The sequence below is a fragment of the Ranitomeya imitator genome, chromosome 6 (genome assembly GCF_032444005.1).
Source record: "Ranitomeya imitator isolate aRanImi1 chromosome 6, aRanImi1.pri, whole genome shotgun sequence".
NCBI classification, from domain to species: Eukaryota; Metazoa; Chordata; class Amphibia; order Anura; family Dendrobatidae; genus Ranitomeya; species Ranitomeya imitator.
Genome location: NC_091287.1, coordinates 401,373,225 through 401,398,988, shown reverse-complemented (window position 1 = coordinate 401,398,988; position 25,764 = coordinate 401,373,225). Strand labels below are relative to the sequence as shown.

General features: G+C 43.2%; 1 protein-coding gene across 1 annotated transcript in view; it reads left to right on the top strand.

The window, feature by feature from the left end:
* LAMA3 (laminin subunit alpha 3) overlaps positions 1-25,764 on the top strand; it is a 366,270-nt gene that overhangs the window by 286,629 nt on the left and 53,877 nt on the right. Inside the window, exons 39-40 of the mRNA XM_069731213.1 lie at positions 8,206-8,289; positions 10,320-10,550. Coding sequence (XP_069587314.1) covers positions 8,206-8,289; positions 10,320-10,550 — 315 coding nt within the window. The remainder of the gene's footprint in view (positions 1-8,205; positions 8,290-10,319; positions 10,551-25,764) is intronic.

Genomic DNA, 25,764 nt, shown 5'->3' with positions numbered 1-25,764 from the left:
GAGATAGCAGACACAATTACTCCTTCCTAGAGGATACCCGCCGGCTCATACAAACCCGGGGAGTCGGGCACAAAACTCCTAGACAGAGCATCCGCCTTCACATTTTTAGAGCCCGGAAGGTACGAAATCACAAAGTCAAAATGGGCAAAAAACAGCGACCAACGAGCCTGTCTAGGATTCAACCGCTTAGCAGACTCAAGATAAGTCAAGTTCTTATGATCAGTCAATACCACCACGCGATGCTTAGCTCCTTCAAGCCAATGACGCCACTCCTCGAATGCCCACTTCATGGCCAGCAACTCTCGGTTGCCCACATCATAATTTCGCTCAGCAGGCGAAAACTTCCTGGAAAAAAAAGCGCATGGTTTCATCACTGAGCAATCAGAACCTCTCTGCGACATCAATTCCTCTCAATGGAATAGGACACCGCAAAGGCTCCAAGAAAAACCCACAACGTTTAGCATAATCCAAATCTATCAGATTCAGGGCAGTGCCCGAATCCACAAACGCCATGACAGAAAACGACGACAAAGAGCATATCAAGGTAATGGACAGAAGGAATTTGGACTGTACAGTACCAATGACGGCAGACCTAGCGAACCGCTTAGTGCGCTTAGGACAATCAGAAATAGCATGAGTGGAATCACCACAGTAGAAACACAGACCATTCAGACGTCTGTATTCCTGCCGTTCAACTCTAGTCATAGTCCTATCGCACTGCATAGGCTCAGGTTTAACCTCAGGCAGTACCGCCAAATGGTGCACAGATTTACGCTCGCGCAAGCGTCGACCGATCTGAATGGCCAAAGACAAAGACTCATTCAAACCAGCAGGCATAGGAAATCCCACCATGACATCCCTAAGAGCCTCAGAGAGACCCTTTCTGAACAAAGCTGCCAGCGCAGATTCATTCCACTGAGTGAGTACTGACCATTTCCTACATTTCTGACAATATACTTCTATATCATCCTGACCCTGGCACAAAGCCAGCAAATTTTTCTCAGCCTGATCCACTGAATTAGGCTCATCGTACAGCAATCCGAGCGCCAGGAAAAACGCATCGACACTACTCAATGCAGGGTCTCCTGGCGCAAGAGAAAATGCCCAGTCTTGAGGGTCGCCGCGCAAAAAAGAAATAATAATCAAAACCTGTTGAATAGGATTACCAGAAGAATGAGGTTTCAAGGCCAGAAATAGCTTACAATTATTTTTGAAACTTAGAAACTTAGTTCTATCTCCAAAAAACAAATCAGGAATAGGAATTCTTGGTTCTAACATAGATTTCTGATCAATAGTATCTTGAATCTTTTGTACATTTATAACGAGATTATCCATTGAAGAGCACAGACCCTGAATATCCATGTCCACACCTGTGTCCAGAATCACCCAAATGTCTAGGGGAAAAAAAAAAGTGAACACAGAGCAGAAAAAAAAAAAAAATGATGTCAGAACTTTTTCTTTCCCTCTATTGAGAATCATTAGTTTGGCTCCTTGTACTGTTATGTTTGCTAATGACAGGTGTTATGAAGGCAATCCAGAAACACAGTGTGCTTAGCGATCAGAGCGCACACAGTGATCTGACAAATACCCAAAAATACAAGAACGAGCTCTGAGACGTGGAAACTCTGTAGACTGCACACCTGATCCTATCCTAAACACAACTAAAAGCGGCTGTGGATTGCGCCTAACAACTACCTAGGCAACTCGGCACAGCCTAAGAAACTAGCTAGCCTGAAGATAGAAAAATAGGCCTGACTTGCCCCAGAGAAATTCCCCAAAGGAAAAGGCAGCCCCCCACATATAATGACTGTGAGTAAGATGAAAAGACAAAAGGGATGAAATAGATTCAGCAAAGTGGGGCCCGATATTCTAGGACAGAGCGAGGATAGTAAAGCGAACTTTGCAGTCTACAAAAAACCCTAAAGCAAAACCACGCAAAGGGGGAAAAAAAAAACCACCGTGCCGAACTAACGGCACGGCGGTACACCCTTTGCGTCTCAGAGCTTCCAGCAAAACAAAAGACAAGCTGGACAGAAAAAAAGCAACAAAAAAGCAAAAAGCACTTAGCTATACAGAGCAGCAGGTCACAGGAACAATCAGGAGAAGCTCAGATCCAACACTGAAACATTGACAAGGAGCAAGGATAGCAGCATCAGGTGGAGTTAAGTAATGAAGCAGTTAACGAGCTCACCAGAACACCTGAGGGAGGAAGCTCAGAAGCTGCAGTACCACTTGTGACCACAGGAGTGAATTCAGCCACAGAATTCACAACAGAGATGAATGGAAAACTGCATTTAATACGCCAGAGGGTCATTTTGAGTATCTAGTGATGCCATTCGGACTTGCCAATGCTCCATCAGTGTTTCAGTCCTTTATGCATGACATCTTCCGAGAGTACCTGGATAAATTCCTGATTGTGTACTTGGATGACATTTTGATCTTCTCGGATGATTGGGAGTCTCATGTGAAGCAGGTCAGAACAGTTTTTCAGGTCCTGCGTGCTAATTCATTGTTTGTGAAGGGATCAAAGTGTCTCTTTGGTGTGCAGAAGGTTTCATTTTTGGGGTTCATCTTTTCCCCTTCTACTATCGAGATGGATCCTGTTAAGGTCCAAGCCATCCATGATTGGACTCAGCCAACATCTCTGAAAAGTCTGCAAAAGTTCCTGGGCTTTGCTAATTTTTATCGTCGCTTCATCTGCAATTTTTCTAGTATTGCCAAACCATTGACCGATTTGACCAAGAAGGGTGCTGATTTGGTCAATTGGTCTTCTGCTGCTGTGGAAGCTTTTCAAGACTTGAAGCGTCGTTTTTCTTCTGCCCCTGTGTTGTGTCAACCAGATGTTTCTCTTCCGTTCCAGGTCGAGGTTGATGCTTCTGAGATTGGAGCAGGGGCGGTTTTGTCACAGAGAGGTTCTGATTGCTCAGTGATGAAACCATGTGCTTTCTTTTCCAGGAAGTTTTCGCCCGCTGAGCGTAATTATGATGTGGGCAATCGAGAGTTGCTGGCCATGAAGTGGGCATTCGAGGAGTGGCGTCATTGGCTTGAAGGAGCTAAGCATCGCGTGGTGGTATTGACTGATCATAAGAACTTGACTTATCTCGAGTCTGCCAAGCGCTTGAATCCTAGACAGGCCCGTTGGTCGTTATTTTTTGCCCGCTTCGACTTTGTGATTTCGTACCTTCCGGGCTCTAAAAATGTGAAGGCGGATGCTCTGTCTAGGAGTTTTGTGCCCGACTCTCCGGGTTTATCTGAGCCAGCGGGTATCCTCAAGGAAGGAGTCATTGTGTCTGCCATCTCCCCTGATTTGCGGCGGGTGCTGCAAAAATTTCAGGCGAATAAACCTGATCGTTGTCCAGCAGAGAAACTGTTCGTCCCTGATAGGTGGACTAATAAACTTATCTCTGAACTTCATTGTTCGGTGTTGGCTGGTCATCCTGGAATCTTTGGTACCAGAGAGTTAGTGGCTAGATCCTTCTGGTGGCCATCTCTGTCACGGGATGTACGTACTTTTGTGCAGTCCTGTGGGATTTGTGCTAGGGCTAAGCCCTGCTGTTCTCGTGCCAGTGGGTTGCTTTTGCCCTTGCCGGTCCCAAAGAGGCCTTGGACACATATTTCGATGGATTTCATTTCTGACCTTCCCGTTTCTCAAAAGATGTCAGTCATTTGGGTGGTCTGTGATCGCTTTTCTAAAATGGTCCATCTGGTGCCCTTGGCTAAATTGCCTTCCTCCTCTGATTTGGTACCTTTGTTCTTTCAGCATGTGGTTCGGTTGCATGGCATTCCTGAGAATATTGTTTCTGACAGAGGTTCCCAGTTTGTGTCAAGGTTCTGGCGAGCCTTTTGTGGTAGGATGGGCATTGACCTATCCTTTTCCTCGGCTTTCCATCCTCAGACTAATGGCCAGACCGAACGAACCAATCAGACCTTGGAAACATATCTGAGATGTTTTGTTTCTGCAGACCAGGATGATTGGGTGTCCTTTTTGCCGTTGGCTGAGTTCGCCCTTAATAATCGGGCCAGCTCGGCTACCTTGGTTTCTCCATTTTTTTGCAATTCTGGGTTCCATCCTCGTTTCTCTTCAGGACAGGTTGAGTCTTCGGACTGTCCTGGTGTGGATTCTGTGGTGGATAGGTTGCAGCAGATCTGGACTCAGGTAGTGGACAATTTGATCTTGTCCCAGGAGAAAGCTCAACTTTTCGCTAATCGCAGACGCCGTGTGGGTCCCCGACTTCGTGTTGGGGATCTGGTTTGGTTATCTTCTCGTCATATTCCTATGAAGGTTTCCTCTCCTAAATTTAAACCTCGTTTTATTGGTCCGTATAGGATTTCTGAGGTTCTCAATCCTGTGTCTTTTCGTTTGACCCTCCCAGACTCCTTTTCCATACATAATGTATTCCATAGGTCGTTGTTGCGGAGATACGTGGCACCTATGGTTCCATCTGTTGAGCCTCCTGCCCCGGTTTTGGTGGAGGGAGAATTGGAGTATATTGTGGAGAAGATTTTGGATTCTCGTGTTTCTAGACGGAAACTCCAGTATCTGGTTAAATGGAAGGGTTATGCTCAGGAAGATAATTCCTGGGTTTTTGCCTCTGATGTTCATGCTTCCGATCTTGTTCGTGCCTTTCATGCGGCTCATCCTGGTCGGCCTGGGGGCTCTGGTGAGGGTTCGGTGACCCCTCCTCAAGGGGGGGTACTGTTGTGAATTCTGTGGCTGAATTCACTCCTGTGGTCACAAGTGGTACTGCAGCTTCTGAGCTTCCTCCCTCAGGTGTTCTGGTGAGCTCGTTAACTGCTTCATTACTTAACTCCGCCTGATGCTGCTATCCTTGCTCCTTGTCAATGTTTCAGTGTTGGATCTGAGCTTCTCCTGATTGTTCCTGTGACCTGCTGCTCTGTATAGCTAAGTGCTTTTTGCTTTTTTGTTGCTTTTTTTCTGTCCAGCTTGTCTTTTGTTTTGCTGGAAGCTCTGAGACGCAAAGGGTGTACCGCCGTGCCGTTAGTTCGGCACGGTGTTTTTTTTTTGCCCCCTTTGCGTGGTTTTGCTTTAGGGTTTTTTTGTAGACTGCAAAGTTCGCTTTACTGTCCTCGCTCTGTCCTAGAATATCGGGTCCCACTTTGCTGAATCTATTTCATCCCTACGTTTTGTCTTTTCATCTTACTCACAGTCATTATATGTGGGGGGCTGCCTTTTCCTTTGGGGAATTTCTCTGGGGCAAGTCAGGCCTATTTTTCTATCTTCAGGCTAGCTAGTTTCTTAGGCTGTGCCGAGTTGCCTGGGTAGTTGTTAGGCGCAATCCACAGCCGCTTTTAGTTGTGTTTAGGATAGGATCAGGTGTGCAGTCTACAGAGTTTCCACGTCTCAGAGCTCGTTCTTGTATTTTTGGGTATTTGTCAGATCACTGTGTGCGCTCTGATCGCTAAGCACACTGTGTTTCTGGATTGCCTTCATAACACCTGTCATTAGCAAACATAACACTCTCCCCTCTGTCAATCCCTTCACTGGCTCTCCATTACCCAACGGCTCCAGTTCAAACCGTGACATACAAAGCCAACCACAACATGTCTCCTCCATACATCTGTGACCTCGTGTCCCAGTACTTACCTGCACGCAACCTCCGATCCTCACAAGATCTCCTTCTCTACTCCCCTCTTTTCTCCTCTTCCCACAATCGCATACAAGATTTCTCTCGTGCATCACCCCTACTCTGGAACGCTCTACCACAACATATCAGACTCTTGCCTACCATCGAAACCTTCAAAAAGAACCTGAAGACCTACCTCTTCCGACAAGCCTACAACCTGCAGTAACCACCAATCGACCAAACCACTGCGCGTCCAGCTCTACCCTCATCTATTGTATCCTCACCCATCCCTTTTAGATTGGGAGCCCTCACGGGCAGGGTCCTCTCTCCTACTGTACCAGTCGTGACTTGTATTGTTTAAGATTATTGTACTTGTTTTTATTATGTGTACCCCTCCTCACATGTAAAGCGCCATGGTATAAATGGCGCTATAATAATAAATAATAATAATAGTGCATTTCCGCAGCTAAAATGCACTGAAAACAAATGTAATCTGCCCTTCAACTTTTGTCAAAGCCAAATATCAGGAAGTACCAAAAAAAGCAGCTTTATTTAACGCACACACACGTCGTAGAGCCGACTGTATATCAGAGTACCTGGGAGTGATTACGGCCGCCGCTCACAAAGTAGTGAGCAGTTACTGTCACCGCTCCCTGCATTTAATCCAGGTAAAGTGTCACTTGCTGCGCTGCTGTTGGATATGGACGGCCAGACGGTATACTTTCAAAACTTTGTTAAATAGGTTTTATAGGTCAACGCGTTTCGAGGACAGCACACGACCTCTTCATCAGGACAAAACCTAATAGCAACTGATGACTCAAAGCCACATATAGAAGTTTATTTTCTCCGTGTACCTGCTGCTCCAGTGAGGCAGCATAACATAATTTTCATGCTATTTACCAGAAGCTATATCTACAGTGGGGCAAAAAAGTATTTAGTCAGTTAGCAATAGTGCAAGTTCCACCACTTAAAAAGATGAGAGGCGTCTGTAATTTACATCATAGGTAGACCTCAACTATGGGAGACAAACTGAGAAAAAAAAATCCAGAAAATCACATTGTCTGTTTTTTTAACATTTTATTTGCATATTATGGTGGAAAATAAGTATTTGGTCAGAAACAAAATTTCATCTCAATACTTTGTAATATATCCTTTGTTGGCAATGACAGAGGTCAAACGTTTTCTGTAAGTCTTCACAAGGTTGCCACACACTGTTGTTGGTATGTTGGCCCATTCCTCCCTGCAGATCTCCTATAGAGCAGTGATGTTTTTGGCTTTTCGCTTGGCAACACGGACTTTCAACTCCCTCCAAAGGTTTTCTATAGGGTTGAGATCTGGAGACTGGCTAGGCCACTCCAGGACCTTGAAATGCTTCTTACGAAGCCACTCCTTCGTTGCCCTGGCGGTGTGCTTTGGATCATTGTCATGTTGAAAGACCCATCCACGTTTCATCTTCAATGCCCTTGCTGATGGAAGGAGGTTTGCACTCAAAATCTCACGATACATGGCCCCATTCATTCTTTCATGTACCCGGATCAGTCGTCCTGGCCCCTTTGCAGAGAAACAGCCCCAAAGCATGATGTTTCCACCACCATGCTTTACAGTAGGTATGATGTTTGATGGATGCAACTCAGTATTCTTTTTCCTCCAAACACGACAAGTTGTGTTTCTACCAAACAGTTCCAGTTTGGTTTCATCAGACCATAGGACATTCTCCCAAAACTCATCTGGATCATCCAAATGCTCTCTAGCAAACTTCAGACGGTTTCCGGACATGTACTGGCTTAAGCAGTGGGACACGTCTGGCACTGCAGGATCTGAATCCATGGTGGCGTAGTATGTTACTTATGGTAGGCCTTGTTACATTGGTCCCAGCTCTCTGCAGTTCATTCACTAGGTCCCCCCGCGTGGTTTTGGGATTTTTGCTCACCGTTCTTGTGATCATTCTGACCCCACGGGGTGGGATTTAGCGTGGAACCCCAGATCGAGGGAGATTATCAGTGGTCTTGTATGTCTTCCATTTTCTAATTATTGCTCCCACTGTTGATTTCTTCACTCCAAGCTGGTTGGCTATTGCAGATTCAGTCTTCCCAGCCTGGTGCAGGGCTACAATTTTGTTTCTGGTGTCCTTTGACAGCTCTTTGGTCTTCACCATAGTGGAGTTTGGAGTCAGACTGTTTGAGGGTGTGCACAGGTGTCTTTTTATACTGATAACAAGTTTAAACAGGTGCCATTACTACAGGTAATGAGTGGAGGAAAGAGGAGACTCTTAAAGAAGAAGTTACATGTCTGTGAGAGCCAGAAATCTTGATTGTTTGTTTCTGACCAAATACTTATTTTCCACCATAAAATGCAAAAAAAATGATAAAAAAAACAGACAATGTGATTTTCTGGGTTTTTTTTTCTCAGTTTGTCTCCCATAGTTGAGGTCTACCTATGATGTAAGTTACAGACGCCTCTCATCTTTTTAAGTGGTGGAACTTGCACTATTGCTGACTGACTAAATACTTTTTTGCCCCACTGTATATATCTCCAGCTATATAGCATTTCTGAACATGACAGGTTTCTTTTATTGCTTAGAATTTTTATGTGTCTAATATAAAAAAGTGTATTTTTCTAGGGTAGACAAATGACGATTGTTTATGTGGATCCAAATAATCCATTACCAGATAGACAACACTATGGACGTGTTCAGCTTGTAGAGGTAAGATAGTTATTAATATTAATTCCCTTTTCACAAAGTCACATGTATCTATGTATATGGGGATGTTGCTATTGAGGATCAGGTATAAAAGGTGACATTGTAAAATTTCTAGTGTCAATAACTCAGCCGATTCTCTCGCATGAGAGATTCTATGCTAGTCTGAGAGCACCTTTCTCTTAGACTGGCCATGACTGGCTTCTAACCTCATCTAGTAATTTCATCTAGCCCTCATATATGTTACTGGTACCTTTCATAATCATTCAGCAAAGATTTATTGTTTTACAGTTTTAGAATGTTCTGAGCAACCATTTAGGCCCTGATTCATTGAAGTAATTTCACCAGAATTCTATCATAAATCGGTTTAAAAAGTCATAATAAAAATTTGGCACAACTTGTAGTTATGCAAAAATGTTGCAACTTTTGGCATTTTCTCCCAGCTTCTCCGAAATGGGCAAATCTAGGGTGGGATGAGGCACGCGTCACTAATCAGACACTCCAGATTCATGAACAAGCGAGGATCTGCACTTCTTCATGAATCAGGAGCATTTTGCGCCATTGTGCACCCTTGGTGGGCCTCATTCGTTGTTCTTGCTGGTCTTGATGAGGGGGCATGCTGGAGTCATACATTTCTGATTCTTTGGACAAGTGGCATGTCTGATCCATTTGCAGAATCCTTGTGCTCCTCACCACAAATCCTACTCCAGTCCTTACTCGAGTAAAATTTGTGACGTAGCAAACGTCGCAGCTTGTCATGAATTTGACGCCCCTATCAGGCCACAACTCCAACTACTTAAAATAACATAAAGATGCCAAAAGTCGCAAATTTTGTGAATTCTCAAAGCTTTTTACCCCAGAACAGTGGTACAAATGTTTCGAAAAAACGGCTCTCATAGCATGACATAAATGGAGTCTAGAAGAATGGGAGCCTTGTGCCCCAAAGAAAGCTATTCGAGTGCCAAACTCCATGATCCCTGAAGCCTCTGACTCTTTTACCCATTATTTGGAATGTCTGGGCTCAAAACAGAATTGCATTGAATTTGAAAATGTTTTATTACAACTTATACAAATTATAATTGTGGCTAGTTGCTGTCTAGGAGCTGCCTAGGACTATACATGTTAGGTTACATGTTCATACCTCCATTTTACAATCCATTTCAGGAACAGACAAATGAAATAAAATAAAAAAAATGGATTCATTGCATAGGAGATGTAAACGGAAGGACCCAAATTGATTATTATGGGATCCATCAGTTTATAGAATGTAAAATAAAGTTGTGCATGCTGCACTTCTCCTGTTTCAAAAAGGGACACATAACAGATCACAGACAGACCCCATAAAAATCATTGGGAACCCTCTGCTTCGATTAGCATCAATTATGAAAATTATTCATTTAAAAAAACATTTTGTTTATCTGGTCCTCAAATAGATAAAAGTGTGGATGTAGCCTTCGGCAAAAACCAAACAATTTCTGAATTTAAATATAATGTATCGATTTTGCCTTTTAAGTCTGTTATCTTCTATGTGATTCTAGGCCCAGGAAGCTTTTCTGGTCCTTTATTAGACTTTGTTTATAGCTCTTTTGTTTCTACACCTGCTCTGTGGTATACTTCCAGGAATATTCCCTTACATATATCTCCAACGTTTCACTAGACCCCCATGCACTATAGACCCCCATGCACTAAGCAAATGCCTAAAGATAACAACTGTTAATACACATTTAGAGCTGAAGATTGCCAGACCAAGAATCGCTCTTTACCTGACACCCTCCTCTCTGGCTCGTACAGGGGCAATTGTCCATGCGCATCGGTAGCAATGTGGACCGGCGTTGTCTTTGTGAAATAAACTTATTAACAGCAAAATAAAGACATGGAGCAGTTCTAGAGTAGAGATCGTACATTTTTGAACATTGCAAGCACAGACGTTTAGATTTGGTAAATGATTTAGAAATGAAAGAATGTTAATTCTTCTTTAGAGATGAAACATCTTGTCTTGAGTAATTCATTGTTGATATGCTGCTGTTACTATTTAGAGCAACTTCCGGCATGCAAGTAGCAACAGCCTGGTGTCTCGAGAAGAACTGATGATGATCTTGTCCAGACTGGAAAGCTTGCAGATCCGAGCCCTGTACTTCACCGAGACTCAGCGCCTCACCCTTGGAGAGGTTGGGCTGGAGGACGTCACCATGTCCGGAAGTGGACGTGTAGCACTGAATGTAGAGATATGTGCCTGCCCACCAGAATACACCGGTGATTCATGCCAGGTATGTTATTAAATAGTCTGGTTCCTTATCTTATGCTATGATCCTGTTGGCACCCAAATTAAACTTTCAGTTGCCACTATTGTTCTTGACGTAACAATATTAAGTTACTAATAACGGTGTACAAATATATCAATATACTATACTTTTATAACTCCAGTCTTATGTGAAAATATTTAAAAATAAAACCTCTCTGTTTTTAATATTTCATTGTGGGGTTTTATAATCCATCACAAACGTTTGTGTTACTGGCCCTCTTGATTTCAGTAGCATTTCCATACCATCAGTCATCTTAATTTGGCCATTATGTCAGGGTTCTGATGCAGGATATGGTCGCCTGCAACGCAGCCATGTACCTGTAGACAAACAAATTAGTAAATGAATGATCAGGGTAATGGCAGACCACCAAACATGAGAACGGTAGTCCCAAGTCCACTTCTGCTCCCCATGTGAATTAAGTGATAGTGCTCATGTATGAGAACTAGTGATGAGCGAGTGTACTCTTTGCTCGGGTTTTCCCGAGCACGCTCGGGTGATCTCCGAGTGTTTATTAGTGATCGGAGATTTAGTTTTCATCCCAGCAGCTGAATGATTTACATCTGTTAGCTAACCTAAGTACATGTGGGGGTTGCCTGATTGCTAGGGAATCCCCACATGTAATCAAGCTGTCTAATAGCTGTAAATCATTCAGCTGCCGGGATGAAAACTAAATCTCCGAGCAGTCATAAATACTCGGAGGTCACCCGAGCATGCTCGGGAAAACCCAAGCAACGAGTACACTCGCTCATCACTAATGATAACTACTTGTCTATTGGAACTCCATTATTCCAAGACTTTAGGGCCCCACTTTTGCAATTGCTCATGGTCCCAACAGTCATCTACTTGACGTGTATTCTATTCATGGGATAACCATTGTATATGTTAATTGTTCAATGATGAATATTCTACCCTGGTTATAGTCTTAGGGAGACACAAAATTGCTGGTTACAGTCTGCAGTAAGTTTCGATATCAATGATCCATCAGAATAGAATAGTAGACTGAGTATAAAATACAGTGTGTATACTGTAACTTTTTCTATATGCATAGTTATTGTATGTCTCTGTAGCTGAGCATTTGCTTTGCACAGCAAAAACCATTAATTAAATTATTTTTTTATGGAAAAATGTTAGAAATTCCATTTACCAATAATCTAAAAGATTTTTCCCTATACAGAACATATAGTTGTGACTAGAATGGAAAATATTGTAAAACCTCTGCCTCTAAAGTACAGATTTAAGCACCCAGTAACTAAAGTTGGGAGTGGGATCTGGGTGTGCCGCTGTGAATGCTTTACGCAGACAAGTTCAAACCTTGACAATATCACCTTTGGACCTGCAGCAGAGAAACGATTGACTTCATACAGTACATGATGTACAGCGCTCCAGCTTGATGCTTCTAGGGCCATGGTTGTGATTTTGTATGTTTTACACCCATTTTATATTCCACACTGTACACTTAATAATAATAATAATAATAATAACAATGATGGATCAGTTGTCTTCACATGTTGATATATGGACCAAAGTCGATTAACATATTGGAGCATATTTAGCATGTGTCTACATTGCCATTATTATGCTGTGTGATATAAAACATGTCAAAATCACATATGTTTTACATTTTTTCCTTCAAATCATTTTATTTTTTACACATGCTGATTGTAGAGGTGAGAAGCATTAGCAACTTGTGTAATGTTTCCATTTTATGAAAGTCAGCACCTTCATGTAAAGTTCATTGCTTGTCGGATTCTCTGAGCGCTTTCCGAGGTGAGATACTTTTCTTTATCTAGAAGGAGGTGACATGAAGAAAATGGGGGCAGTCTCTAAAACTAAGAAGGCAGTGTGATCCAAGGTGGAGAGTAGTGGTTTTACCTATGACTTGTACAGGGCCCAAATACCGAACCCACACCATCATATGGAAAATGGTTTGGTGCTTCATCAGATGCTCCGTTATGAACCAAAGCTTTTCTACAAATGTCAATAGCGTACCAACAGACCTGCACTACAAAGCAGCAGGGCTTCATATGTGGCCAGACAGGTAATTAACAATATTTATTTTTAAAGGGATTTATTACATTGATGGTCCATTCTTATTATGTGATCTTACTTTGATCACCTAGCCAAAGTTAATGCTCTCGGCACCTAACACTAATATTTTGAATAGGGTTGCTGGCAGCTGCAAACATGTTTTTTGTCTAAAGAACTGCAGAAATAATGCCCTGGATATCAGGGCAAGAACCACTTTGAACTGTTTCAGTGTCAGTCCATAGGACTCCTGCCCCAGCACTCTACAGTCTGCTGTAGGCCTACAAGACATCAGTGTCAAGCCATAGGATCCCTGCCTCACCACCCTACAGTCTGCTGAAGACCTACTAGACATCAAAGTCAAGCCATAGGTTCCCTGCCCCACCACTCTACATCATTTAATCCACAGGCTGCTGTATGCATACAAGACATCAGTGTCAAGCCATAGGATCCCTGCCCCACCACTCTACATCATTTAGTTTGCAGGCTGCTGTACACCTACAAGACATCTGTGTCAAGCCATAGGATCCCTGCCCCACCACTCTACATCATTTAGTTTGCAGGCTGCTGTACACCTACAAGACTTCTGTGTCAAGCCATAGGATCCCTGCCCCACCACTCTACATCATTTAGTTTGCAGGCTGCTGTACACCTACAAGACATCAATGTCAAGCCATATGATCTCTGCCCCACCACTCTACAGTCTACTAAAGGCCTACGAGACATCAGCGTCAAACTATAGGTTTCCTGCCCCACCACTCTACATCATTTAGTCCGCAGTCTGCCTACAAGACATCAATGTTAAGCCACAGGATGCCTGCCCCATCACCCTACAGTCTGCTGTAGGTCTACGAGACATCAGTGTCAAGCCATAGGATCCCTGCCCCACCACTCTACATCATTTAGTCTGCAGGCTGCTGTTGTCACGCTCACGCCCTGACTGGTGGGCGTGAGCTCGGGGGGTTTGTGGCCCCACTGTGCCACAAACCAGACTACCCTGGAAGGGGCGTGACTATGACAGCTGCCTGGGTTTTCACTGGAGCCTCTGATGGTGAGGTCAGGCTTGTGCAGCAGGCAGCTGCCAGGTGCTACTCCAGGGTGGTGTCTGGCTGTGGCTGCTGATCCCACTTGGGACACAGGAACACCAGGATTGGTGCGGGCATCAGGCAGTACTGGCAGAAGAGCACGGCTGGAACTCAGACGAGTAGGCTGGTACGGCAGATAACACAGGGCTGGCAGAGACACGGCAGAGAACACGGGGCTGGCAGAGACACGGCAGAGAACACAGGGCATGAAACACAGAACTGGCTAGGACGGTAGGAAACACAGGACTGGTTGATGTGGTATATGAAGGAACAGGTAGGGTCCTGTTCACACTGGAGGTGCAGGAACGGATATGTAGTATGGGGGAACAGGTAGGGACCTGTTCACACAAGAGGTGCAGATAAGGAAACAAGCAGAAAGAAGTAAGAGGGAACAGGTTGGGACCTGCTCACTGGAAGAGAACTGCAAGGCTGCGAATAGGAGCGGTAGAGCAGCAAGAGATAGCACAGCAATAAAAGCTAAGCAGAGCGGAGCCACAAGGAATGTGGAGAGGAGCTGCAGCAAGAGATACTGCTGAAGCTAAGCAGAGTGGAACCGCAAGGATTGCGGAGAGGAGCTGCAGCAAGAGGTTTCTGCAGCAACGGGAGCAGAGCAGAGTAGAACGGAGCAGAACCGCAGGAGTACGGAGCAGCGGAAAAGCCACTAAGATACAGAGTAGGCAGAGCCGCTAGAGTGCGGAGCATAAGCAGACTGAGAACACAAGGAAATACACAGCAGGGAAGGAAGCCACAGACAAGGAGACCGAGATAAGACTAAGTACAGACAAGGCAATGGAACAAAACACAAGGACAAAGACACAGGGACCAGGATATTCTGCCTCTTGGAGGGCGGACAACAAGATCAAGGCAATAGCACAGAGAAAAGCCTCCAGAGAGGGAGTAACTCGGAGCAAGGCCTGGCAAACTCAGCAGCTAAACACTAAGGCTACGTTCACATTAGTGTCGCGTCGCTGTTGCGTCGGCGACGCAGCGGCGACACACGGAAAAACGCGCGCAAACGCGCGCAAAAACGCGCGCGTTTTGCGACGCGTGCGTCGTTTTTGCCGAAATCGGACGCAAGAAAAATGCAACTTGTAGCGTTTTCTTGCGTCCGACGCTAGCGTCTAAAATGACGCACGTGTCGGAAAACGCGTGCAAAAAGACGCACGCGTCCCCTATGTTAAACATAGGGGCGCGTCGCCGCTGCGTCGCCGACGCAACAGCGACGCACATTAGCGTAACGCTAATGTGAACGTAGCCTAACTGAGTTAACACATTGCACAGGCCCAGACCACAGGGAGGAGCTGCACTATATACAGGAGGCCTCTTGGTAATTGGTCAGGAACAGATTAGACAGATGCACCTGATTCCTATAAGAACCAGAGAGTTCAGGTGCCACCCCCCTATACACACAGCCATGAAGCATGCAGAGAGCAGAGACACAAAACATGGAGCTGGCATGAAACAGAAACCACATCATAACCTGGAGCAGTGGTTAAGGTAGTGTGAAAGATGCGAGGCCATGCCGTGATGCCAGCAGAGTTGTTACAGCTGTACTCCTACAAGACATCAGTGTCTAGCCACAGGATCCCTGCCCCATCACCCTACAATCCGCAGTAGGCCTACGAGACTTCAGTGTCAAGCCACAGGATCCCTGCCCCATCAAGCTACAGTCCGCTGTAGGTCTATGAGACATCAGCATCAAGCTATAGGATCCCTACCACACCAGTCTACAGTCCACTGAAGGCCTATGAGACATCAGCGTCAAGCCATAGGATTCCTGCCCCACCACTCTACATTTAGTCCACAGGCTTCTGTAGGCCTACAAGACATTAGCATCCCGGCGCAGCCTGCTCTGAGTGAAGACAAGAAGAAAATTAGTTGAATATAAACTTTATTTTTTGCTGTTGTGTTGCACAAGGCAGCATTATTAGTTTTGGAGGGAGGCACTCAGGGCATCATTAATGCTTTCTTAATGAGGCACTGATGGAACATTATTACTGGGTTAAGAGGCCTAATACTTGCCTTGCCCCAGCTGACCCAACCTTAATCACTCCTAATAGTGTACTTGTATATATTTACCTCTATACAACTATAACTATAACATAACTATAATAGGTGCAGAGGATGCAATCGCCCCCGTGTCCTGGAACCTAGGGGTCCCAAAAGGTCTTTTTGTCCCATGTGAAAAGACCGTTACTATTAAAGACTTGCAATATTTTGGGCCCTGTTGGAGCTTTTGCATTGGAGTCCACAAGCTTCAAGTTACACCACTGTTTACCTCTGTACTCTGTAACACCCAGAGTGGTAGATCTTTTATTCATCATCTGTTTCCCATTGTCCTCATGGGAAATCTTCATTCTAGTTTCTAGAGAGCTGAGTGACCACCCTTGTAGGAACAAACATGGCCAAAGACCAAACTTATATTTTTTACAGGTAATCTCAGTATAATGGCCATTGGCTTTTATCTAATATTTCACAGATTTGAATAGGTTAATCAGAAATGCGAATACTGTGAATGAGGAATATTCAGAACTGCTGCAAGCAGGGGCTTGCTTCCTAAAATGCTGTAACCAGGTCTCATGTAACAGTGCTATGCCCAAAAATATGTAGCCCAAAGGAAGCTGCGGCACCTCTGACTGATCCATCACACATACATCCTATTTGTCTGCTGCATTACTCAGGCTGAGATTTACCGTCCCAATGGTCTACAAATGTCTGAGTCTCGCAGGGTGGAGGTGAAGTGTTATCAGACACACCTTAGATACGCTGCAATATTCTAAACTGTCAGCCCTTGGGGCCACTCATATTTATTACACAACATGACTCACGCCTTGGTTTGGGAGGTGGGGCGTAGCTCAGCACCATGCGAGCCTCGTAGCAAGCCGGGATACCTGAGTCACAAGCACTGCAGTATAAGAAGGATTTGACAAGTTGGATGGCAGTTTTGTGAAGCAGCAACTGCACTGTGAAGAATGGGCGCTTACTAATATACATAGGACCGCTTACGGTGAAGAGGAGCTTTAAGATTACTTACAAAGAAAATGATTCACTTGCTAAACTTCCTAATAGGATTGGTGCTATGTGGGGCACTTGGCACCCAGCAGAGGGTAGACTTCCTGCAGATGCCCCTTAGTATCGATCAGCAGCAGAACATCCTGAATGACCAAGCCAACAATGTGAGTATATGGGACAATCAGAAAGGAGGCATCTATGTGTTCCTCATCTATTAATGGTACTTCTTCAGTGCTTCAGGGAGTATACACGTGTCTCAATGTGCAGTGTAGATCATTTTAATGGTTCTTGGAACTTCTTGTGGATAAGATGGATGGATTCGTACTCCTCTATTAATAAATGCCATTGGTCAGTTCAGTAAATGTGATCCCGTGATAGCATTGGCTGACTCACTATTCCTCTTGTAATCCAGCCATAACCTCTGACTGCCTTTACTATCAAAAGTAGTTTTAGATCATTTTTTCCCGATGATCATGAAGTGCCTACATCCAAACATTAGTAGTTCAGATGCATTAGTAATATTTCAGCTGCCGCGTCTGTCAGGGCCTGTAGATCCCACTGGCGGCCAAGGATCTGCGAGTAGGTGCATGTTCTCTGGAAGGCTGCATTCAGTTCATCAGTGTTCTCGTATTATAACATTGCACCTGGACTCCAGCTGTATTATATCTTTATGGGGCCTTCATGTGAGATCATCCCAAAGGTTATTGTTCCTTGTTTCTTCTTATAAATTGCTACTAGTACCTGAAACACAAAAGATGCCTTCATGAGAATCGGGGGGGTGTTCTAGGTGGTCTACCATCGTCTATGCTTTCAGCACTAGGACTTCTCAAAATTGGTGTACCTGATGGTATAAGTTTGTGCAGCATAATGGGCACCATTTCCAAATACATGGGTCCAATAAATTCCATGTATGTCTGCATTTATGTTGGAAGATATTTCTTGAAGATTTACAGATATTGATCACAGATTTGGCACAAACTAGGCCTAACATTTCCTTTTAGCAGAATATGTTTTTCTACTTCACCTAGTGCTGGTACACATACCGATGGACCAGCATCAGATCTCCATTAGCGTATATTCATATATTCAGAGCATGAAACGTTCCTGTATATCTCGTTGGAGTTGTTTTGGTGAATTTCTGAAAGTCCTCTTTAGATGAATAGGCCAATCACGGAAATTTCTTTAAATAATCTGACAAGTGTGAATATTCTGTGGATGAAGGAAATATTTTAATAGCTAGTTCCAAAAACAGACCCCAATTCATTTGCATTTTTTTATATTCACGTTTCTCTTTTGCCTTTTGGTATTAGACTTAAAAAATGCACAAAAAGAATAATAAATTGGAAGAAATCAAAAAAAGCACCAAACTAGACAAAAAACAGATGCAAAGGCAATGATAAATCGGGGCCATAATTTGATTATTGGAAATACTTTTTAGAAGTGGAAACAATTCTTGAAATACCTGGAGGAAAATTGGAATTTAAAATTCTTCATGGTTGTCCTTCTGTATCCATCAGAAACGTTCAGGTGCCATTTACAGCTGCCGGTATTGTTCTGCAGTCACAGGCTGTCAGAAGCTGATGACATTTTGTGGCATTCTCTATCCACATGGCACAGGTTCTGCAGTGCAAGAGTACAATTTTAAAGTTACGCACACCCTGTCGTTTTTTATAGCATCATTATTGCTTTACAAATTTAAAATACAGAAATGTTCAGGTTTGTGGTTTTGTTTTGGCTATAATTTTTTCACTAGTCCTTATAAATATTTGGCAGCAAAAACATAGCTGTCTGATGTGGCTGTAAAACCTTAAAAATGTATTTTCCACCAGAATTCACAATATAAACTACATACGTTATTAAACAGATCTTCATTCTAATGAGACTTATGTAATTACTGTGAAAATCCATGTGAAAACAGATGTATAATCCTTTATGACATCTTAAGTGAATTTTCGCTCACAAAGCCTGATTGGCAGCTCCTCAGGGTCCCTCCTGCTGTTGGGATCTCGCACTGCTCAGAACAAGCTGCAGCTGCCAGAATACACTTGGACTCATGACTCTATAGCTGGACTCATAAAATGTTGATCTTAATATCAGGATTATATAGCCATTCTGACATGGATTGAAAAAAAAAATGTTCCAGTCTCATCTGGTCTATTTGATCTACTTAATAGGGTATACAGTTTTTTTTGTAAAATCTTTTAAGTCCTTTGAGATAATTGGACATCTGCAGTCCTATTCCTCAAAAGTGTAGAGGAACATTGCACGGCGAATAAGCCTCCTTACCTTGGCATGCCACAGCCAGTATGTCACTCTCCACAAGGAGAAATGTTACCCCTTAGACCTCAGTCCAGAGCCTCTGACCTAGCCAAATCAGTTTTCATACGTTGCACTGATGACGGCCAATAGCCCTAAACACAGCGTCTGCGAATTGAGATTCTGATTTGGCTTTTATCCAAGTCATATTGCAAGACTCGTTAAAGGGGCGATAGTGACTTGTAGTATTGCTAATCCAACAGGTGGCGCTATAGAGTTCAAGTCCTCTTCCTCACTGAAGAGGCAATTTGCATCTTAACTATATAGAAACTTTGAAAATGTAGGTAATATGTGGCGTATGAAAGATTGTACCATTGACTGAAACTAGTGTGGATCTAATTTACCGTTATTAGAACTTTCAGAAAATTTATGTTTTAATAATTTTTATGGGGAATATCTACTATATAAAGCTGAATGTGTGTGTGTGTGTGTGTATGTCCGGGATTGGCATCTGCACCGTCGCAGCTACAGCCACAAAATTTTGCACAGTCACACGTCTGGACCCCGAGAGCGTCATAGGCTATATTGTGAGGTGAACTTTTAACCCCGCGCATTCCAATTCACCAAACAATTTTGCCCCTATCTACATAATGGGGAAAAAAGTGAAAGGAAAAGTGTTGGAAGCGTCGCAGCTACAGCAACAAAATTTTGCACAGTCACACGTCTGGACCCTGAGAGCGTCATAGGCTATGTTGTGAGGTGAAATTTTAACCCCGCGCTTTCCAATTCACCAAATAATTTTGCCCCTATCTACATAATGGGGAAAGAAGTGAAAGGAAAAGTGTTGGAAGCGTCGCAGGTACAGAAACAAAATTTTGCACAGTCACACGTCTGGACCCTGAGAGCGTCATAGGCTATGTTGTGAGGTGAAATTTTAGCTCCGCGCTTTCCAATTCACCAAACTATTTTTCCCCTATCTACATAATGGGGAAAAGTGAAAGGAAAAGTGTTGGAGGCAAATTGACAGCTGCCAGATGTGAACAAGGGGGACTTAAAGAGTGAGAGCGATGGCGCCAAAGAGTATATACCGTACAGTTGCTAAGGTGGGACCCCGACATGGGATACTCACCACACACGGGGATATGAACACACACACAAAATGGGCCACACACTACCACGAGCTTGAACACATATACCACCCTCAGCACACATTTCACCACACATACACCAACCTCGCCACATAAAAGTCGAAACACAAAAGTTGCCGCTCAAAACTCACCACGCGCAAAACTCGCCACATGCAAAAAATAGGCTCACGCAAAACTCGCCACAAGTGCAAAACTCACCTCATGGAAAACTCGCCACACGCAAAACTTGCACATGCGGAAAAATTGCCACATGCACAAAATTTGCAACACATGCAAAAGTTGCCTCACACAAAACTTGCACATACTCAAAAGGCACCAGACATAAAACTCACCACGTGCAAAACTCTCCATGCGCAAAACTTGCTGCACACAACTTGCTACACTAACCTGTCACATGCAACTCGACACACAAAAAGTTGCTACACGCATGTTGCCACACAAAACTCATCTCACAAAAGTCGCTACATGCATGTGGCCACACACAACTCAACACACACAACTTGACAAACGAAACTCGCCCTAAAACACACACAAGTCTGGTATTAGCCTTCAAAAATAAAATTCTGATTAATAAGCAGACAAACTACAAGAGCAACAAATGTACCATATAGGAAATACAGCAGCTGTCAGTCACATAACCTGTCTATTATGTGTATGTGTGAGCTAATATATACTGCCAGGGGGAGGGCTTCCTGTTGGCTGGGGATTTATCAGGCTGCCAATTTATCTTACAAATACTGAGGTAAAAATACTGAGCAAATAACGTGTTAACGAGGTCTAATACAGGAGATCACACAGGTATATACTATATACAGGGGAGATGACACACAGATATATACTATATACAGGAGAGATGACACACAGGTATATACTATATAAAGGAGGAGATGACATACAGGTACATACTATATACAGGAGGAGATGACATACAGGTATATACTATATACAGGAGGAGATGACACACAGGTATATACTATATACAGGAGCAGATTACCTACAGGTATATACTATATACAGGAGGAGATGACATACAGGTATATGCTATATATAGAAGATGACATACAGGTATATACTATATACAGAAGGAGATGACACACAGATATATACTATATATAGGAGGAGATGACATACAGGTATATACTATATATAGGAGGAGATGACATACAGGTATATACTATATATAGGAGGAGATGGCATACAGGTATATACTATATACAGGGGAGATGACACACAGCAGGTATATACTATATACAGGGGAGATGACATACAGGTATATACTATATACAGGAGATGACATACAGGTGTATACTATATATAAGGGAGATGACAAACATGTATATACTGAGGTGAAAATGAGAGGTGTGAGGTGAAAATGAAAAGGTGTGAGTGCAAAATGAGAGGAGTGAGGGAAAATAGTGTAGTGATCGGAAAATGACAGATGTGAGGTCGAAATGACAAGTGTTAGGCGGGAATGAGAGGAGTGAGGGAGAAAATGAGAGGTGTGAGGGAGAAAATGAGAGATGTGAGGGGGAAAATCAAAAATGTGATTGGGAAAATGAGAGGCGTGATGGGAAAATAAGAGAAGTGAGGTGCTATAACTAACCACAGATATTTACTATGCCCAGGCAACGCCGGGCTCTTCAGCTAGTCTAATATATAAAGCTGAATGTGTGTATGTGTGTATGTCCGGGATTGGCATCTGCACCGTCGCAGCTACAGCCACAAAATTTTGCACAGTCACACGTCTGGACCCCGAGAGCGTCATAGGCTATATTGTAAGGCGAAATTTTAACCCCGCGCATTCCAATTCACCAAACAATTTTGCCCCTATCTACATAATGGGGAAAAAAGTGAAAGGAAAAGTGTTGGAGGCGTCGAAGCTACAGCCACAAAATTTTGCACAGTCACACGTCTGGACCCTGAGAGCGTCATATGCTATGTTGTAAGGCGAAATTTTAACCCCGCGCGTTCCAATTCACTAAACAATTTTGCCCCTATCTACATAATGGGAAAAAATGAAAGGAAAAGTGTAGGAGGCAAATTGACAGCTGCCAGATGTGAACAAGGGGGACTTAAAGAATGAGAGCGATGGCGCCAAAGAGTATATACCGTACAGTTGCTAAGGTGGGGCCCCGACATGAGATACTCACCACACACGGGGATATGAACACACACACAAAATGCGCCACACACTACCATGTGCTTGAACACATATTACCCTCAGCACACATTTCACCACAAATACACCAACCTCGCCACATAAAAGTTGAAACACAAAAGTCGCCACTCAAAACTCGCCACGCGCAGAACTCGCCACATGCAAAAACTAGGCTCTTGCAAAACTCGCCACAAGTGCAAAACTCACCTCATGGAAAACTCGCCACACGCAAAAATTGCACACGCGGAAAAATTGCCACATGCACAAAAGTTGCAACACATGCAAAAGTTGCCTCACACAAAACTTGCACATACTCAAAAGGCACCACACATAAAACTCGCCACGTGCAAAACTCGCCATGCGCAAAACTTGCCGCACACAACTTGCTACACTAACCTGTCACATGCAACTCGACACACAAAAAGTTGCTACACGCATGTTGCCACACAAAACTCATCTCACAAAAGTCGCTACATGCATGTCGCCACACGCAACTCAACACACACAACTTGACAAGCGAAACTCGCCCTAAAACACACACAAGTCTGGTATTATCCTTCAAAAATAAAAATTTGATTAATAAGCAGACAAACTACAACAAATGTACCATATAGAAAATGCGGCAGCTGTCAGTCACATGACCTGTCTATTATGTGTATGTGTGAGCTAATATATACTGCCAGGGGGAGGGCTTCCTGTTGGCTGGGGATTTATCAGGCTGCCAATTTAGCTTACAAATACTGAGGTAAAAATACTGAGCAAATAACGTGTGAACGAGGTCTAATACAGGAGATCACACAGGTATATACTATATACAGGGGAGATGACACACAGATATATACTATATACAGGAGAGATGACACACAGGTATATACTATATAGAGGAGGAGATGACATACAGGTACATATATATACAGGAGGAGATGACATGCAGGTATATACTATATACAGGAGGAGATGACACACAGATATATACTATATACAGGGGAGATGACACACAGGTATATACTATATACAGGAGAAGGTGACATACAGGTATATGCTATATATAGAAGATGACATGCAGGTATATACTATATACAGGAGGAGATGACACAGATATATACTATATACAGGGGAGATGACACACAGGTATATACTATATACAGGAGGAGATGACATACAGGTATATACTATATACAGGAGATGACATACAGATGTATACTATATATAAGGGAGATGACAAACATGTATATACTGAGGTAATGAGGTGAAAATGAGAGGTGTGAGGTGAAAATGAAAAGGTGTGAGTGCAAAATGAGAGGAGTGAGGAAAAATAGTGGAGTGATCAGAAAATGACAGATGTGAGGTTGAAATGACAAGTGTTAGGGGGGAATGAGAGGAGTGAGGGAGAAAATGAGAGATGTGAGGGGGAAAATGAGAGGCGTGATGGGAAAATAAGAGAAGTGAGGTGCTATAACTAACCACAGATATTTACTATGCCCAGGCAACGCCGGGTTCTTCAGCTAGTAGAATCAATAAAGCCTTTCCCAATTGTGGCCTCTGGAGTACATGAAATTCAGTGATATCAGAGGAACAGTGGGCATTTTCTATACAGTACATGAATTGCTATCAGGTGACTATGACCAGAAAAAGAGGACTGCAATTACCCCCTCCATGTTTCATTTTCTCAGTCAGCATGCTCTACTAGGGTATTATACTGAACTTGGCCATGTCCCCATAAGACCTATAACTAAAATAATCACAAGACACATTTAATGAGTGGAATAAAAATGGCCGTGAGGTTTTATTTTGGGTTACATACCACTTGAATAAATAACCAATAAATAACATCAATATTTCATAAGTCCAAATGTCCAAATAACCAGAAACCAAATCCACCCAAAGATGAGTGATTTTTACCCCACGAATAAAACCAAACGACAGTTGAAACGATAACATATAGGGAGGGAGGGTGGGCTCTTATTTCTTCAGGCGCCGGCGGACTGTGCTGATACCGCCGAAGCCCGGGTATATATAACAAAATAACGCCCGCCAAACTGCTTGACAGCCAATAAAAAAAGCGTTAAATTGGGCGGGCAAAAGCCAGTCAGAACCAGATCTGACCGCTTTTACGTTAGTAACAACTCCAGCTTGACCTTACCATGACCCCTTTATACATACAATTGAAGTGGCTAAGGCCTATGGGGACATGGGACCCCCGCCATATTTCTGCTGTCTGAGCCGGGGGGAGGGGGGGCTTACATTATCTTCCCAATTTCTAGTATATGGATTGCGTATACAGTAGTTCAGTGTGCATGTAGCCTGAATGGGAGCAAAGGCATAGAAGGCTTCCTCAGAGAATCCATGCTGTGTTGCATGTAAGGTGTTCCGAATGCATTACTGAATGAGGTGCATTTTTCAGCTACTGGGCACCACTGTAAGGAACGTACTCCAGTCAGTAATTGGAGAACATCGCTATTGTATGTTACCCCACTTTTCTGGTGTAAAGTTTAATGAATTTGCTTGCTGTGCTCAACTACACCTCCCGCTACGCTCTTCCCATTTTTTTTAAAGGTGGAGTAAATGTGCCGTACAGTAAGGGTTCGTTCACACAACTGTATTCACGTGTTTGCAGTGTTATTCATTGGGGCAGTGAAGATAAGCATTTTTTTTCCACTGACTAAATCTGTGTCGAAAATAATCGCAGCAGGCACTAGTTTATTCTGAAAATCATATGAGAGTCGCCCATTCAAGTCTATGGGTGCGTGAAAATAAATTGGATGTTATACGGAGCCGCAGTATCGCATCTGATTTTTACATATGCAGTACATTGTAATTCTGTAACGGGAAACTATAATTGATTAATAGCTGCTGCCGTAAAAAAACGGATTATATATACGGATGAAAAGTGAGAAAAAAAATCGCCTTTTTTTCTCAATAAAACTCTGAACAATTTTTTATATTGTTGTGTGAACCTTCCCTAAGTCTTAACTAAGTGCAACTGTGATGTGAGGTCTTCTCTGATTAAGGCCGGCCACAAAATACGGTCCGTTATTTACGGCCGTAATACGCAGAAAAGTCCCCAAAATAGTCGTCTGTATGGCAGGGTGTGTCAGCGTATTTTGCACATGGCATCCTCCGTATGTAATTCGTATGGCATCCGTACTGCGCGATTTTCTCGCAGGCTTGCAAAACCGACATACGGACATACAATGGATCCATGTGCTCAAAAAATCGTAAAAACATATATACTGTCTATATATATATAGACAGTATATATATATATGTATATGTCAGTGAGACACTCATATATATATCTATATATCTATATATATATATATATATATATATATATATTAACCCTTTCAAGTCGCGGCCCTTTTTCGTTTTTGCGTTTTCATTTTTCAGCCAGATCGCTGCTATGTAGCTGAAATGCAGGTGTGCTGTGAGCGCCGACCACAGGGGGGGCACTCACAGCAGGCCGGCATCAGTAGCCATAGAGGTCTCAAGGA